Here is an 18,010-nt window from a genome sequence, read left to right on the forward strand (position 1 = left end):
ACGTGTGGAGAAGAGATGACTATGGTACTTAATTGGAATCTCCCCCTGCTACCTTTATCTCTGTCTCTGTGGTCTCTACCAAGAGTAACAAAAGCAATTTCCAGCAATAAAGCATTTGAAAATGGCTTTCATTGCAGGGAGGCATTGCAGCCTGCGGACCCGACTGCTAGCATGACACAATGATGGTGCTGCTAAGCTGCTCACACAACCTCCTGTGCCACGGAAGCCAAGATGGTGACTTTGGGCCCTGGCCCTGTCACCATCTCTGAAGTTTCCAGTCCACAGCAATTCTGCTCCTCATAAGCTAGTCTGTGATCTGCTGCCTAGTACACCCACCTCAGAGGGATCCGACTCCTCTATCAAACACAGAACTACCTGAAAAGTGTATTGACATTGTGGTTTTAAAAAAACGGTGACAAAAAGTATTCGTGTGTGGCTGATGTGCTAATGGGGCAACCAGAGCACTGGCTGGTTGGTTAGCTTTTGCCAGGGCTTCCCTGGCTGAGCCTAAACCACCCTAAGGAATTTTAATTCCTATAGCTGACAACACATTAGAAAGTGATCTCTGATTGAAGTTGTAAAGTTGAACAAGAAAATTAAATGCCAGGTTATTATTGGAAGAAAAGGCTAGAATTAGAAGAATTCTAAGAACAGAAACAGAATAAAACAAAAACCTACCAGCTCTATGCACACTATTGTCTCTAAAATTAACTGTATTTTATTATTCTCTTCATATTAATCTAACCTGTAGGAGATTCTGTTGCTTAAATTGTTTTTAATTTCTCTTTCTTGGTAGGACGGATAAGGGCATAATTTGGATTGTTAACCCCAATCTACATAATTTAAAATTGGGAATGTGCAGTGGCTTTGAACAAAGAAATAAGATCCTTTTATCCTAAGATAAAATTTCTTTTCCTTTGTATATAAAGTTATCAACAATCTGTACCTACTGAAAAAAAATGCTCTCCAAGAAACTTAATTCCTCAGTTTGATTTCTACATAATCACTCAAACTATTTTAAAATAATTTTTTTTGTGATATGTTATAATCACCAAGAGCTAAAGTCTAAAGAAAAAGAAAGCCATTTGCTTATTTCAGTATTGGTTATTAATATTCTGATTTCTAGTGGCTGCCAACAATATGGTAATCAGGTTTGTGGTGTTGAATTCTAGAGCCTGTAGGTACATTTAATTGGCTTTTTGGTTGAAATTGTACTGTTTTATTATAAAAGAACATATGCTTTCCTACATGAAGCACAGAAACGATCATTCAGTTCAGTTTATTTCAAATTCAACTACAATATATTAGAATTTAAATCAAGCTGAGTGTGTGACCCCTTCTTTCTTCCCTCCAAAAATCCATCTTGTCCACACTGAAATTATCTGACAAACACTTGGGCTACTGGGAAATCTTCTCTGAAAGAGATCAAATTGTAAATCTAGGTACATCGACAACAACATTGTGTGGCAGTGACCAAAATGTTAAAAACGGCAATTCCTGCAGAGGCTGGTCCTGGGACGTGCTCTGGACAGAATGTCACTTTGGCTGTTGAGGAGGTGGAGGCTTGGCTAGATCCCTTAAAAACAAAACCAAAGGAAGACCTCGGCACCCTTCAGCAACAGTTCACAGGGGGAAGCTGGCGTCCACCCCCTAACTGGAGAAGGTGGGAGTGAGGGGCAGGAGGTACAGAAGCTCAAGGAGAAGTAGGGAATACTTACAAGGGGGGAGGTTAGGAGAGGGGATTTGCATCTGGTATTTTTAGTTTTCGTTGACACATTTAATCAGGCCCATTTAACTCTGCTATTAAAATGAAAGCAATGCTCCTTCCCCTGAAATCTGAAACTAATAACTTTGCTTGAAATCTGAGTAAAATGTAGTACGCTTTCTTTTTTGGGGGGGAAATAACTCCATTGGCCCCTTTTTGATGCTGCGTTTAAAAACATATAAGTAACTCTGGAAATTTTTCATTCCATTAGAGGAACTGCTTTGGTCACATCCGAATCAAGGGCACCTGTAAGCCAAAAATTAAATCTTAGCTAACTTAAAATTACTTTAGGCTCTGAAAACCCTTTTATATGCCAAGATGGTTCCCATAGCAGACAGCCCTGTGTTGTTTGTTTTGTGTGAAAGTGAATGATAAAAGATCCATGAAATCGACACAGAAAGCCAGAACAGCAGAAAGAACTGAGGGCTCTCCATCACTGGGGCTTCTACCCTCTGCTGACTCGCCGAACAATGGAAGCTACACATCCAACTGCAGATCTAACACAGCTGTGCATTTCATTAGATGAAGAGCACTAGTGACACAAGTAAATAATTAACTTATTCTGGTCCGCTGACTGTGCTTATGAGACCAGTCATAGCTGACAGATTTTAATACAAGTTAACACAAAGAAACCATAATGAGCTTAGAAGTTAAAACAAAATATTTAGACAGAATTTGATGATCTTGAATCTCAAATGAGACAGATGATTTTTAAAAGTTTGTATTCTACAGATTTCATTAGAGGGGAGAAAAGAGCTCTCAGTCTTCGAACCAGACTTTTCTTTTTTAAAAAGGTATTTCTTGGTTTCAGAATCATTCAAATCCTTCCTCAAAGCAAAGGGAGGTTTCTTTTCTTATTTTCAAATGAAAAATTAAAACTGTTTTCTCTAAGGATGGAGGCATAAAATCTCTCCCAATATTTAGAACTCTCGAAAGTTATGGTCATTTTCCTTTAATGCTGGTTTAAAAATGTAAATGATATGCAGTCTGCTCCAGTGTGTTAACACTCCCCTGGATCCTTGAAAAGAGGATGGACTACAAATAAACCATATCTAATGGAAGCTGTTACTGAAACAATTACCGATTCATACCTTAAATGCTTACACAGCATTTCAGATTTTAAAATAAAATTTCATCCCCTGGCTCATGCTGGTGTCTCAACCCCATTGTTTATAGCACAACCTCCTGGCAGCAAAATGCAAATACACCAGTTGAACAGGCCCGGAACATGTCATGGACTCATAGGGGCCAACAGAGAATTAAACCACAGACTACATGACAGGCCTTTTAAGAAATGAAAATAGGTAATAAGGAGAAACCAGAACACAGAATGAGCAGAATGGTTCCACAAATACCCAAAAGATAATAATGTTATTCCATCAACATCAATATTAATTTCAAATTGTAAAGGAGAATAATTTTAGGGAATCTAAAGCCACAAGTCTGACTGCCAAGCCATGCTGGAAAGGCACATCTGGGGACCCACGGTAACAGTTCTGGGTTATGTCCTAGACACTGGAGGATCTTACACCAATTTGTTATTTCTATTTCCGTGGCCTTGCAGAACAACATATAAATCATTTTAAGAATAGGTTTGCCCAGTGAAAGTTCAGTTAATCTAATGAATCATTCTTAGAAAGTATTTCTAATTATAAATAGCAAATGACTTGTTCACAAGTCATTTTTGGCTTTTTTTAAAAACTAGTTTTAGTGTAATGGATCTCTCTTAATTCAAATAGAAAAAAATAAAAAGAAAGTTAAAAAAAAAAAGAAGGAAAACCGAAAGCATTCTAGTACCGTGTCAAGACAGGAAAGGGAGTAGCAACTGGCAGAAGAAAACTGTAATGCAGTCTTTAATTCAAGAGCTGTTTTTGATGTGACTGAAGTGTGCTGAGCATTGACTAGTGAATGGTTTTGTTTTGTTGATAGCCAGGTCTCATTTGAATACCACACTCTGCTTCACTTTTTAATTGTTTCACTTTTTATTTAGCAAGTCTACCCTCCTTGTATAACCACTTTTGGATTCAGTGTAGCACTGTGAGGTTGATCTGTGTTAGGCCTCTCGCTTTTCTGAGTGGGGAGAGAGTCCTTTACCTCAGTTGCCAAGCCCACGCTGTGGGATAAGGGCTGCTTGGGGGAAAGAGGAAGAGGTTCAGGACTCCACTCCACTTGAAAGGTGTCCGATGCAGATTAAAACAACTGAATACTGAAAGTAGAAACATTTATACCACCCAACGTGACACGTTCGAATGCTCTAACTGCTGCAGAGAACACTGGCAGTGGGTTCTGCTGAAATACTACTAATTGGAGGCTAAATGATCTACTTTTACCTTCTGCAGGTACTTACCTCTGAGACAACGCTATTTATTCTGCACAGTTGAACATTGCACCAACTCTGCACATTTGAACATTGCACCAACGAAGGGTGAAATGCTGCTGTGATTTTTCTCTATCAGTCACAGTGTAAGAAAAGTGTTGGTGTTTAGTGAAAGAGTGACGCTCGGCCACGCCCAGTGCTAATGAGGTTCCTAGAGGGAGTGTGGGGGGCGGTTTCTATCTGCAGAGGGCTCATCACCTCCTGGACTCTAAGATCTAAGTAAGGCAGGCTATTGAGGAATCAGGCGACCTTAATTTGACTCTGCTGTTCAAGAGATATTGTGCTACTCTGGGCAGGGAAAGCACCACTTTCTCGGGTGAGCCTTAGTTGTTTGGTCTTTGTAATGGGAACAATTAGCACCTATCTCATGAGGCAATTGTGTGAGAAGAACAGATGAGCTAATGTCTGAGAGGCACTTTAAGGTCCTTAGAAAAAGGCAGCATTCTAAATACAAGGAATTATTATTATATAAGAAACCTAATTACTCTCAGCAGGAAGCAAACTAGCAAAGCAGAGGAGACCGGCCTAATGAATAGAAGGAGTAGCAGCAGTTGCACCAACTGGATGAAGAGGCCGAAAAGCAGCTCACTGGGGCCGGGCTATTCAGATCATCTCCCATTAGCAGGACGGTGTCCCCTACTAACTTTACAACTCACAGGGCCTGGGCTGCGGACTTCTAGGGCAAAAGAGTTGACCAAGTGAGGGAAGCAGGGCTGAGTGGCAGGGGTAAGCCATGGAGATGCTTTCCAGTTTGACTGTCTGCATCAAGGAAGAAATGGTTTTGCTTTGAATGAACTTATCTCGATTAGCCTTCCTATATTCAGAAATGTAAATCTCTAAATCAAAACGGGAAGGCTAACACAGGTGGCTCCTCCTTTCTTCCCTCCATCCTTTCCAGTTATTGAATTAACCTCCTTTTATTTTCCACACCAGCACCTTAAATAATCCCCAGGGGGAGGAGAGAAGACAAAAACTGTTGAATCATATGAGCTTTGTTTTGTCGTTGAATCACTTCCAGATCTATCACATCTCTTGCCATATCCCAGTTGACATAATTTTAATTCGGCTCTTCCTTACATGTTAACAGATAAATAATGCATAAGAAAACTTGATTAGCTTTCTTATTAAAACATCACTCTAAATGAGAGGAGGCGCTAGAAGACAATACAGTTTTTACACGGCTTTCCCATGAGCAGTTGAATGGTTTGATGTGATAAATTTGCATAGTCTGAAGCACACAAAGGGCTGATTAATTGAAACCCTTACAATGCTTCTGGAAGCAGCTATTGTAAAACAATAACCATAGGAACTTTACAAAATACACACGGCTGAATGTGTCAAGAGCTTAATAAAATGTGTTGAGGCTACACTATTTGGAAACAGAATTGGAGATTTTTATTCTGGGCCATAAAACACTAAACACCCTAATTTCAAAGCTTTAGTTGGGTATTTACTGAAAGGTCAGAGGGTTACTGGCTAGCTACCGAAGACCAAAATTTGTTCTTAAAAAAGTAAATCAAATAAAAACTTCTTACAATTAAGGGGTCCATGTGGACTAAATAATCCTGATTTCCAACATTAAAGAGTTCCCAGATTTTGTTTTTGGACCAAAATTCTGAAGGGTCACTTGGCATCCTACACCTCGTCCTGTCCCGGGGCTCCCCCACTGTTAGCTCCATCGGCCCCCTTCTCCCCTCCCACTTAGAATCTTTCATTCAAGCAGGATCAAGCAAAGTAGGGAGCCAAAGACATCCAGACTTTGAAGCTTCAGGCGAGCAGAGAGGATTTTAGGCAGCCTCAAGTGCCACATGTGTACAAGGTGCTGTTAGTATGATTATTATTTTCAATCAGAGTCTTTTCACCCTCTCAATATTAGGAAACAGAATCCAGAAAAAGGAAATACAGGAATACCTGGAAAAAGCAAGGTTTTTAACCAAAGCTGGTTTAACGAATGAACTTTCAGTTTTTATGCCACACAGAATTGGCGTTTTCTTACTTCCCGAAGCCTCTTTATACCAACCATGTAAGGATTCTGTAATGTGCTGGAAAGTCAGTGTACTTTTTCTTTTCTCCTAATAAACACTCAACCAAAACCGTAATACATTAATTCAGCAAGGTGTGGAATAACTTTTATTCACACGCCACAGAAGTAAGTAGCCTTCGAACGAACTGCCATTGACAGGAGAGGGTCAAAGAAGAATCTTCTAAACCATTTTATCCCTAAATACATGATCTTTATTAACCAAAGATATTCGGAGCCGGTCCATGAAAACACTGTATTTTGACAAGACTATACTTCTATTTTAAAACAAAAGTCAGCATCACTCTGTTTAAACTGGCTGTCTGAGGATTTACGGGGAGACTCTGAGGAGCATAGGCCTTTATCTCAGATTTGCAGTTATTAAAAAGCTTCTGTTTGCCAGGACAAACATTCTTGCTCAAATACAGTTTTTCCTCTCCTTAGGAGTACTATTTGGTATTGCTGCCCGATTCTGTGATCTACAGGACCTTTGTTGGAGGTGCTAATCCTTTTTCACATGAGAGACTGAGAAATGTGCTTTCAGGGAAGTGATATATTGCTTTTTTTCCCCCCACATCAAAGGAGTCCACTTTTTCCTCCCTCCTTGTGAATGGCAGCAAAAGTAGGAGGAAATCTGGAAATATAGTAATTTGGTTTGTCTGCACACTGAAAGGAAACTTGGGAACTCCTCTGGCCAACAGATAATTTCTGTCAAAAATTCCTTTTTTTAAAAAGGAGCAGGAATCTGCTCACCCTTCTCATAAATGAAATAACCATCAGAAAAAGCAAGGCTCAAGATAATAAATGTTTAGGGGCTCCTGTTAGGGTGGCTCAGTCGGTTAAGTGTCTGCCTTTGGCTCAGGTCGTGATTCAGGGTCCTGGGATCGAGCCCCAGTCTCCCTGCTCAGTGGGGAGCCTGCTTCTTCCTCTCTTCCCTGGCTGTGTTCTCTCTTGCTATCTCTGTTTCTCAAACAAATAAATAATTAAAATCTTAAAAACAAAAACAAAAAAAAAAGAAATAACATTTGCTTTTGATGAGTTCCCTTCAGGAAGAACTTACACCAAAGCTTGAGACGCTTAAACACATAATTTTTTTTAAAAGATTTTATTTATTTATTCATGAGAGACACAGAGAGAGAGACAGAGACAGAGACATAGGGAGACAGAGGGAGAAGCAGGCTCCATTCAGGGAGCCTGATGTGGGACTCAATCCCGGGTCTCCAGGGTCACACCCTGGGCTGAAGGCAGAGCTAAACCACTGAGCCACCCGGGCTGCCCATAAACACGTAATTTTGATTTTAATAAAGTCATATTTCAAACAGAACTCTAATCACATTATATGCGCATGTCTTTTTCTATCTTCAGCTCTGTGTACAAACTAAGGAAGATTATGAAGAGAAAACATGAACATTCTAGGCTCACATACTGCTCTACTTTCCCCCATTCGCAGCCTCACTGTGCCCATATCACAGGTCCTTCTAAGGTACTCAGAGGTCTGGAACATAGGAAAAGAGAATAAGATCTCAGGGTTTTAACACTTCTCCCCAGTGGAGATTGAAACACACTAAACAAAGCTTTTCTTGCTTTGTAAACAAACATAACAAATTCACAATTTTGATGTATGGGAAGTATTCTGGGTTCTACCAAAGGATGAACAGCTCTAGAGATTCTTGATTAAAGGCCCAGCTCTTCTAGGGGGAGCTGATGCAGTGGCAGTTAGTGATGAGATACCTAATAGGCCTTGCAAAGACCCAAAGTAGGGCTGTATTTCATTAAAATTCTTTGAATTTCTCATTAGAAGACTACTGGAATTCCCTTATCTAAAAAGTGTGCTGTGAGTCAATCCTGCCTCCCGCTCAAGCTGGAGTAGTCTCTGTGTTGTGATACCCACTTCTTCATGAAGCACTTCCTTCCTCCTCCACACTGGACTCTCTGCTTAGTGCTCCTCGATATGAGGCCACAGAGGGCAGCGCTGCTTACCACACTGTCACATTTGTAACAGCTCCTGCTCAAACATTTCCATTGTTCAGTCGGCCTTCTCCGATCACTTACCTCCCTGACTGCCTACCCACAGCACTGGTGCTGGCTCCCACTACTTGGTGTTGAGTTCACCCCTGCTCTGTCCCCTTCCACCTGCCTCCTAGGCTGTTACGACACATAAATAGAATGGCCATGTAGCCTCCGCTTCACATTTGTTTCACTGAGCTACTAAAGACCTCACCACCTTTGAACTGATCAGGCCTAGAGCAGGATAGACACTCATGTTCTGTGAAACTAGATTTTGAAGCCTCCTCTAATTGCTGAAGAGGATATTTTAAGAAGCCTTAGGGGCAGAAAATGCAATCTACACACTACAGGTGTACCAAAAGAATCCTTGCTCACAATAGCTTCGTCAAAGTAAACTACTAACAAAGGACAACAATCGGGCAATCTGTAGGGCCACACTGCTTTCTGAACACCAAAGATAACAAATATAATGCTCTAAATGCAAGATGAGGGGCACCTGGGTGGTTCAGTTGTTAAGCATCTGCCTTCGGCTCAGGGCGTGATCCCAAGGTCCAGGGACTGAGTCCCAAATCGGGCTCCTGCAGGGAGCCTGTGTCTGTGTCTCTGCCTCTCTCTGTGTGTCTCTCATGGATAAATAAATAAATAAGATCTCTTAAAAAAATTCAGGATGAAAAAATAAATAGGCATAAAGATACATTAAATTAAAATGATCTTCACATTGTCTCCTAGAACGTATGTACATGTCAAGTTGCAGGACAAAATACCTACGAAGGACAAAATACTATTTCCAGACAATCCTGCCTTCTGAGAGTGGAAACAAAGTCCAGCTAACACTGCTCTTACTCTGGCACATGTCTGGGCCAAAAAGAGAAACAAATCACTGCAGGAATCATGGTATGACACATATACCCTGCAGACTCCCAGCACTGGGGAACTTTTGCTGGCTCATTTCATAACGACCATGGAGAGCATGGCTGAGACTGGGAACTGCCTTCTCCATCCCTTTCACATCCCACTGGCTAACATGCAGCTCTTCCAGGGCCCCACATGAAGGGGATGGGTTGTGTGGTCCCTTACAGATGCCACCAGCTGTGCCCGCTGCATGCGAATGTTCCAAACCAGCTGTCCTCACTGGCTCCATCACAGCTAGCCAGAGGAATCAGGAGAATGGTCAAAGCTGAGGGCTCAATAATTTACTTCCTTTCATATTTGCTCAAATTCTTGATAGAATTTTAACCAAGGCCATGAAAGCCTGGCAGAGGACTGATTAAAGAAGGGAATGGGGACAGTATTTTTCAAGGAGTTGATTCTACAAGGGAAGGGATCCCAGAAAAACACAGCTTTCTGCTAGGAGTAGCTCTTAACATGGGGGTTTGGCAGGTATTTCTTGAACAAAGTACATGAGGATGAGTATTTCCTCCAGATTGGTGGCAGAGAAAAACCATGTAAACCTGCTTATCCAAGAATGGGAATTTTGAAAAATGACCACCTTGAGTACGAGATATAGGAAAGATGTAAGAAATATCTTTTTTTAAAAAGATTTATTTATTCATGATAGACATAGAGAGAGCGAGAGGCAGAGACACAGGAGGAAGGAGAAGCAGGCTCTACACCGGGAGCCCGACGCGGGACTTGATCCCGGGACTCCAGGACCGTGCCCTGGGCCAAAGGAAGGCGCTAAACCGCTGAGCCACCCAGGGATCCCAAGAAATACCTTATATCCCTGGGTTCCCAGGGAATATGGCAATCTTAGGGAAGAGTGATAGTGGGCTACCAGGAGAGACAAGAACCACCTTTAACAAGACTGAACAGAATGGGAAATGTACTGATATCAAAACTCTGGATTTGAATCTTGCCTCTGCCAGCACTGAGGTAGTATAGGCAAGTTATCCATCACCTTTCTGAGCCTCAACGTTCTGGTTCTACAGAGTAGGAGTACCAATACCAATTAGTCTGCAGAGGTTAAGGATGGAATGAAAATGCTTGTAAATTATTAATAATGCAGAAGGTAAAAGCTATAAATTTACACACGCATGACTCCCACATTGTATCTGCAGATTTAACCTCTCCCTAGAGCTCCAGACTCTACATCCAAATGCCCACGAAATATCTTCACTTGGGAGTCTCCTGGGCATCTCAGACCTGAGGTCCCAACTCTCAACCCCTGCCCTGCCTAACTCTGAATGCCCCCTCCCCAGTCCTCCCTTGCTTGGTAAACAGCATCCAGCAGCTGCTCAGGCCTCATCCTGGCCTTCAGTTCCTGCCCTTCCTCCCCCAAAACCTTGGCCAGCAGCAAGTCTTGCCGGCCAGACCTCCTGAGCACACCCCGAGTCCATCACTTCCCTCCATTTCTCCAGCACTCCTCCCAAGCACCCACTGCCATCCTCTTTGCCTGGACCACCTGACAGTCACCCTGCTTCCTTCCTTGTTCCCCTCTAACCTGCTCTCCACAGGAATCCAGGGTGATCTCTGAAACTGGAATTCAGATCTCCTTGTGCCTTTCTTAGACTCGTCACCCAACAGCCCTCGGGGCTCCCAGCGTATTTCAAACAAGTCTCTGTGGGATGCCCCTCTTGCTTCTCTTACATTGTGTGCTTCTCCACAGGCCACACAGGCCAGAACGGCCTTCATTCAGTCCCTTGAATATGCCAAGATCGCTCATGCTTCAGGGCTTTTCGACTTAATTGTTCCAGGCTTCTGCTTGTCTGGCTCCTTCTCTTCCTTCAATCTTGGCTCAAATATCACTTCCTCCAAGATGCATGCCATTCTTGATCACCAATCTAAAGTGCACCCCACTCACCCTCAAATCAGTCACTCTCCCACGTCATCTTCCATTCACAGCACTTAACAGTATCTTAAATGATCGTGTTCATATTTTTATTTCTTTTCTGTTTCCTCCTCCAGGAAAACATCAGCTCCAGAAGAGCTGAGACCCTGTCAGTCCTGTTTAACCACTGTGAGTCCAGGATCTAGAACAGTGCCTGTCTGGTACACAGTGAAAGCTTGATAAACAGATGAGTTAATGACATAAGCACTCAGCACAATCTTCTATGCCTCAAGTTCAATGAGACAAAGCTGCTTTGTGACTGGTGCCATCATTTACCAAGCTTAAAACCAGGCATGGGGCCTCCTTCCTCTCCTTGTTGCTGTTGGTCAACAAGCCCCACTGACTTGCCTGCATCCACATCACCCAGCCTCCGACATTCCTTTCCTGCCTGGTGTGCATGAGACCAGGGAGGGACCTACCAGCGGCAGCTCACCTTTGCTGACTGCACCAAACACCGGGTTCACTGGTTTACACACATTAATTTCTTCAATTCCAGTGACAACTCCTAGGACACAGTCTCCATTTTAGAGACAAGGAGATCAAGGCACAAAGAGATAAAACAGCTCAAGGCACAAAGAGATAAAACAGCTCACTTGGTTAGGGTTCAAGACCTTTACCTCTTTGCTCTACCTTTTCCCAACCTGAAGGCCTTCCTTCGATGCTGTATAGAGAGTGGCCATGAAGAAAAGGGGAAGGTGTCTGCCTACCCACACAGGACAGGGCAAGATGGGTATAGCCTAGAGAGAAGTACATGCAGGCTCAGGGAACCATCAGAATGGTGCCATCATGGAGCACGTTGCCTTGGAGAACAGTAGGGCCTTCCCCACACAGCCCACACACAAAGTGGAAAACCACTTGCCAAAGATGAGCTAGAAGAATTCTTACTCCAGGAAGATGGATCTAGACAAGGCTACTAAAAGGTCTTTTCAAACTTGGAAGATTTTATTCCCATCCACAAATAACTCCAAACCTGTCACTACTGGTCTTTCTCACGTTATTTAGCCTGTGACCACACAGGATTTTCTTGCTTCAACTGCAGAGTCAACTCTTCCTGGATATTAGCAGAGGGGGGAATTTCCCTTCTAGCTCCTGGGAGCCCAACAGAGTTTTGAGTCCACCGTAGTGACTTAAATATGACCACACAGATTTCTCTAGGGCAGTCAAGGCACATTCCCAGTGGTGGCCAGGGTGAGCATTTGTATTCAGGCACCTGGCTGGAAATGCTCCAGGGGTCTTGTGATCTCAGTTAGGCCTCGGGTGCTAGCAGTCTTGAGTGGTGATGCTCCTGGTACCAGCCAGACAAAGAGAACACATCCCATTTCACATATTTACTAGGAAGAATAAATTACACTCATTGGGAAGATGATGAATTTAGCTTATTATGTCTATACATTTCAGATACTCAATAAATTATCTACATATTGACAGGATATTATATTATACACAAAGTGTTGTGCTGGGTGCTCTGGAGGTTAAATAAATTTGCAGGGTGTGTTTCCTATCCTCAGTGAACTTAAAACATACTTCCTGAAGTTACCCAACATGGTATTCTGGATATTTAACCACATATATGATTATTTTAACAGAATCACTGCTATTTTGAATCTTCACAATTTTATTTGTAATTAAAAAGAACTTGAAAAAACAGGCATCTGCTAGTGTCATGCCTCTTGTTTCAGATGAGTAACATTCATGGGAAGGAACGAAATGGCAGACCTGAGCTACAATTATGACCCAGGAGAAAGATGAGATATTCTCAGATAATTAAGAATTGACCGAATGTGAGTAATATTCTTATAATAATGGTTACATTTAGGTCAAAATCCTGAGTGTGTGAGCTTTAAATGTTTGTAAGTTAGTTTTCAATCTTAGAAATGATTAAAATATCCAATAAAAACATGAAGCCTTAGAGGCAAGGCTCTGGTCATTAGACAAAAGTTTGGTGTGCTAAATACCCTCTTACCTTTGGTTAATTTAGAAATAATAAATTTAACTTCAGTTCTACAAATTGTAGTAAAAAACCACCGAGCACACAAACACTCTTGTGCTGGAGCGCAGAGGGGTTCCCAGTAAATATGGCTGTTGAAACATGTATGTTTAGTTCTTCCTTCTGCAAACCTAACATTAGAGTTGAAAAAAAATTAAGGTATAAACCTACAAGAAAAAGAACTGGCAGAGGTAATGGTAGAGTTGGGAAGGCTGCAGAGTAAAGGTAAGTGGCTTAACAGAAGGAGAAAGGTAAAGCCCAGTACCCTCAGGTCACTGCATGAAGCAGTGACCTGGCCCAGCCCTCTCCTCAGCTCGGTGGAAGGTCAGGAAGCAGAGGCGCAAAGTATGATGATAAGCAGGATAAAGTGTGGGGCTGTTATCCCAGCCCTCAGCAAGTCTAATGGGTGCTAATTCTAGAGTATGTCCAGACTGATCCTTTCTCATGGTTTCCCCACTGTCATTCTTTTCCCGCTCCTCACTGACTCGCACTCAGGTTCCTGTAAAAGCATCTGGCTGGTACTGTGCCTCTCCCTTGGCCTCCAGTCTGTTTTCATCACTGTAGCCAGAGTAAGTCAGATCATTTCTCTCGTCTGCTCAGACTCTTCCAGCAGCTCTCCATCTGACACAGAGGAAAAGCCCAAGTTCACGAGTGGCTTTGACAACTCAGCACTCACCCCTCTGCTCCCGTCATACTGGCCTCCAGCCCTCCTGGATGGTTCTCCAGCTCCATCGCTCGTGGCATGCCCTCAGGCCTTCCTTTTGTCTCTAGTGCCAGGGAGGGTTGACTACTCCATTATTTCTCTCAATGCCACCTTTTCAAGAAGGTATAGCTCCTCAGCCATTTTACCCAAAATTTCAACTACTGACCATATGCCTTCCCCTCACATGCTTCCTATTCTCCCCTTTTGTTTTATTTCAAAATGTATCATTATCTCTTTTGCCCACAAGTAAACCCCATGAGGACTGGAATTTTGTCTGGTTTGTTCACTGCTTATTACAAGGGCTTAGAATACTATCAGACACTTAGAAGACACTTAACAAACATCTGTAAAGATAAATGTTTGAATAAGAAATCATCGACCCCTGACTTTCCATTCCCTGCCCTGTATAGCCAGGAAACTACACTTTTCCCCCAGCCCTTGCTTGAGAAACTGAACCACAATGACCTGACACCCCAGGGTAGCAAGCACAACAGATGGTGGCATGAGGAACCAGCCTGACACAGCGGAATTAAATCAAAGTCCGTGCAGTAAACAGTGGGCCCCAGCTCCCTGCCCCTACCTGGCTCCCTGAAGGCCAGCTGGTAGTCTTAAATACTGTCCCTTAAATACTCCAATGTTTCAGCAAAAGTTAGAAAGATCCTAATATGTAGACTAGCACCAGCAATAACTGTAGCTCATGGCCTGATCCCCCTACAGTGATGTCCACCAGTCAACCAATTCTATTCCTAGGCCATAAAGCTTCCAAAGGCTTTTTAGGGTTCACAGGTATACCAGGAAAGTTCCCAGCAATGACAAATCAGACCCTAAAACACACAGGAAGGGAAGAAACTGCTGAAGGAATACAGACGATTAGGAACACAAGAAAGCTAAAAAGAAAACAACACCTAAAAAACTAAAACTAAAGATGAAAATAATACTAAAAATATACACTCATAGTTATAAAAAAGACTACAAATACAAATTTTTAATTATAAATTGAAACATAATAGGTTAAAAAAATCTGGAAAATAAAAGTCAGTCAAATCTCCTACAAAAAAAAAAAAAAAAAAGAAGAGAAGGAAATGGGCAATGAGGGTACAAAGAACATGACAGAGATTATCAATAAAGTAATATAAGAAAGTGTCTGAAAATGGAAGGAACTTGAACTTCCAGAAAAGAAGGTACCTGATTTCCTGGGACAAGGAATGAAAATTCAAAAATTCTAAGAATAGAAGAAGGATAGTAAAAGCTTCAGAGGGAGGAGGAGGGAAGTGAGGAAAGGAGGGAAAGAGTGAAACAAGGTGTACATGCTCACACACATAACAGATTAGGAAGAATGATGCAACATGGAATCCAGATGGTGATGCAGCAATGTCATCAGAACCCTTAGAGAAAAGAACTTTTCAATCTAGAATTCTATAATCAGAGTATAAATCACGTATGAGGATACAACATGTTCAGATGTACATGATCTTACAAAGTTACTTCTTGTGCATCCTTTCTCAGCAACTTAATGAATAGACTATTCCATTGTTGCACGGTGTGGGGAGTGAGGATAGCATTGGATGAGCCATGAAATGGGGGTTCAAATGGGAATTTCATAAATGACTACTGCTGAGCAGATCTCGAGTGTTTTATGAACTGTGTCCCTCACCCCCAGATTCCTATGTTGAAGTCCTAACCCCCAGAGGACCTCAGAATGTGACTCTATTTGGGGACAGCTTCTTTAAAGAGGTAATTAAGGCTAACTGAGGTCACAGCGTGGGCCCTAACCCAATGTGGCTGGCATCCTTGTAAAAAGAGGGAGAGGCGTCAGGGTGCAGGTGCACAGGGAAAAGACCCTGTGAGGACACTGGGACCAACTGGCTGCCTGCAAGCCACAGAAAGAGGTCTAAGGAGAAGCCAAAGCTGCCACTACCCTGACCTCAGACTTCAGCCTCCAGAACCTTATAGAACAAATTTCTGTTGTTGAAGCCCTCAGCCTGTGGTATCTGGTTACAGCAGACTCACGCAGAGCATGTTCTCACCTTTCTTGAAAACGTTCTGCAGCACACAGTGGAAGCCACTCTGGGCCCTGGCTGAGGCAGGCTCTGCTCAGCACTCCAGTAGCCAGTGGGGATCAATCCTTAACACACTGGCTGGGAAGCTAGGGCTCAGTGTGGATAGGAAGAATGGAGGCGCTATAGAGGAGGTCTTTTGTTGAGGGGGAAATGGTCCTAATAGACTACTGATCATGTGGGAAATTGTGTTGAGAGGCTGTTGATGGTACCAAAGAATGGTAACAGGAATAAGAAAATGAAGCAAATTTTTAAAATGAGGTAATCATTAACTTCTGAAAAAAATACACTCAAATAAATAAAGAAAATGCACTTAACTACTTGGTTTGGAAGTGAACAATATTTATGTGGTCATAATAACGCAATCCAAATAATTAAGTAACCCAAAATTATGATGAATCTGTGCAGGGAATGGAGGTGGGGAGTGAGAAAGAGAGGTAGCGAAGTGCTGCTCCTCCTGTCTATCATAACAGAAAATCAATAGGTAATCTCTAAAATGGATGACTGAATATACAGTTGCTTAAAAACAGTACTTTGAAATATGAAGGTAAAAATGAGAAGAAATTGCTTCTGGGAAGGAGAACTGGAGAAAAGGCAGGGACTGATGTTTTTCAGTTCAAATCCCCCTTTTTGTACTATTTGACTTTTTAAACCATCTGCATTTATTATTTGATTTAAAAACTATACTTAAAAGAAACAAAAATTATGTTCAATTAATGGTCCTACATCACTGTCTTATAACTTACAGTACCTATTTTTTGTTTGCCCGTTTCCTCCCAGTCTTTTCAATAAATCTGATGAAGCTGTAAGAGAAGGGAGTATCAAGGGAATCTAGGCTAATCAGAAGGTTTTCATCCTTGGATTAAAAGCCATCTGGAAAAAAAAAAAAACTTGTGAGAGAAACTCCTCACTATGAGTGAAAGGTCACCTAACCCCAGAGGGCTTCTTTCCGTTTCTTTCTTTTTTTTTTTTTTTTTTAATTTTTATTTATTTATGATAGTCACAGAGAGAGAGAGAGAGAGAGAGGCAGAGACTCAGGCAGAGGGAGAAGCAGGCTCCATGCACCGGGAGCCCGATGTGGGATTCGATCCCGGGTCTCCAGGATCGCGCCCTGGGCCAAAGGCAGGCGCCAAACCGCTGCGCCACCCAGGGATCCCTTCTTTCCGTTTCATAGAGATGTACAAGTCAAGCCCCACTAAGGTTGAACCGATCTCCAAAATGTGCTGTTTCAGATCACACAGACTGGAAACCACTTCTGTCAATGAACATGATCCCTATCATATTAATAGTTTGAAAAAATGTTATAGTGCAAAGACTCACAGATATCTTCCCTGTACCTGTAGAGGTCTGTATTTACTTACTAACGATGTGTTTCTCATTTTCAAAGCTACTGTTTTGTCTACACTATATACACACACTTACATATTATGTATAGATGAAAACCTCAGTAAAATCAATCCATCAGGAGTACAGAATCTGTCCCCTTTCATACTTCCCCACCTTCAATTTATTCATCTATTCAACCATTATCAACTACCTATTAGGTATCCTCCATGAGGAAGGCTCTATCAGGCTTTATGAAAATTTAAGGACATGATCTCTGTCTTCAAGTTTAGTGGAGTTAGAATACAGTGGATTATCACTGAAATGTTTGCCATCCTTCTATTCTACTCTTTGCACAATATTCTGGTGGAATAAAACATAAGGATATGGGATATTTGAAGTTTATAAATGGATTCAGAATGGAGATCATCTCTTATAGTGAGCAATCTTGTAAAACGTCCAGTGCCAACATTTTATCTATCAGAAGAGTATCAAACTTTGCCCTTATCCAGGGGATAAGTCAAGTAAAATAGAGGCTGTAAATAAGATTAATGGGGTTACCCCAGAATGACTTAGGAATACATCTCAGAAATTGTCTCGACCAAGAGAGAGGAGAAATAGTTTCAATACAGAGAATTTGATTTTCACTGGTAAGTAGTAGAAAATACTAGAATCTCAAGAAATGTTTACAAATACTGAAAAGGTTATTAGAAGTTAGCATCTTAGGGAACTGTTTGAAGTAGTAGAAGTGTCAAATTCACATGAATAAAATAGATTTATTTATTTATTTATTTATTTATTTAAAATCAATTTTTAAAATAAGCTATGACAGGCTAAAATAATCTTGTGTCTATCAAGTGAACTAAAAATGCTTTTGATGAAACCGTATCTTAGTCTGGAATAGTTTCACTGATGCAAGTAATGACAACTAAGGCTGGATTCAT

At 41.7% G+C, this 18,010-nt stretch overlaps 1 protein-coding gene and 1 long non-coding RNA gene across 5 annotated transcripts in view; both read right to left on the reverse strand.

Annotated features, from left to right (window-relative positions):
* POLR3B (RNA polymerase III subunit B) overlaps positions 1-18,010 on the reverse strand; it is a 107,563-nt gene that overhangs the window by 13,017 nt on the left and 76,536 nt on the right. Inside the window, exon 24 of one of the 4 annotated variants that reach the window (XM_025461994.3) lies at positions 16,495-16,616. The exons of the other annotated variants lie outside the window; for them this stretch is intronic. Coding sequence (XP_025317779.1) covers positions 16,606-16,616 — 11 coding nt within the window. The 3' untranslated portion in view covers positions 16,495-16,605. Of the gene's footprint in view, positions 1-16,494; positions 16,617-18,010 lie in introns of those variants that run through there. 4 annotated transcript variants of the gene reach the window in all.
* LOC118350001 (uncharacterized) lies at positions 7,819-16,485 on the reverse strand. Its single transcript, XR_004802922.2, has 2 exons — positions 14,872-16,485; positions 7,819-13,114 (listed from the first exon to the last, which is right to left on the reverse strand). It is a non-coding gene; the product is annotated as an uncharacterized LOC118350001 (long non-coding RNA).

This window comes from Canis lupus, chromosome 10 (assembly GCF_003254725.2).
Source record: "Canis lupus dingo isolate Sandy chromosome 10, ASM325472v2, whole genome shotgun sequence".
Lineage (NCBI taxonomy): Eukaryota > Metazoa > Chordata > Mammalia > Carnivora > Canidae > Canis > Canis lupus.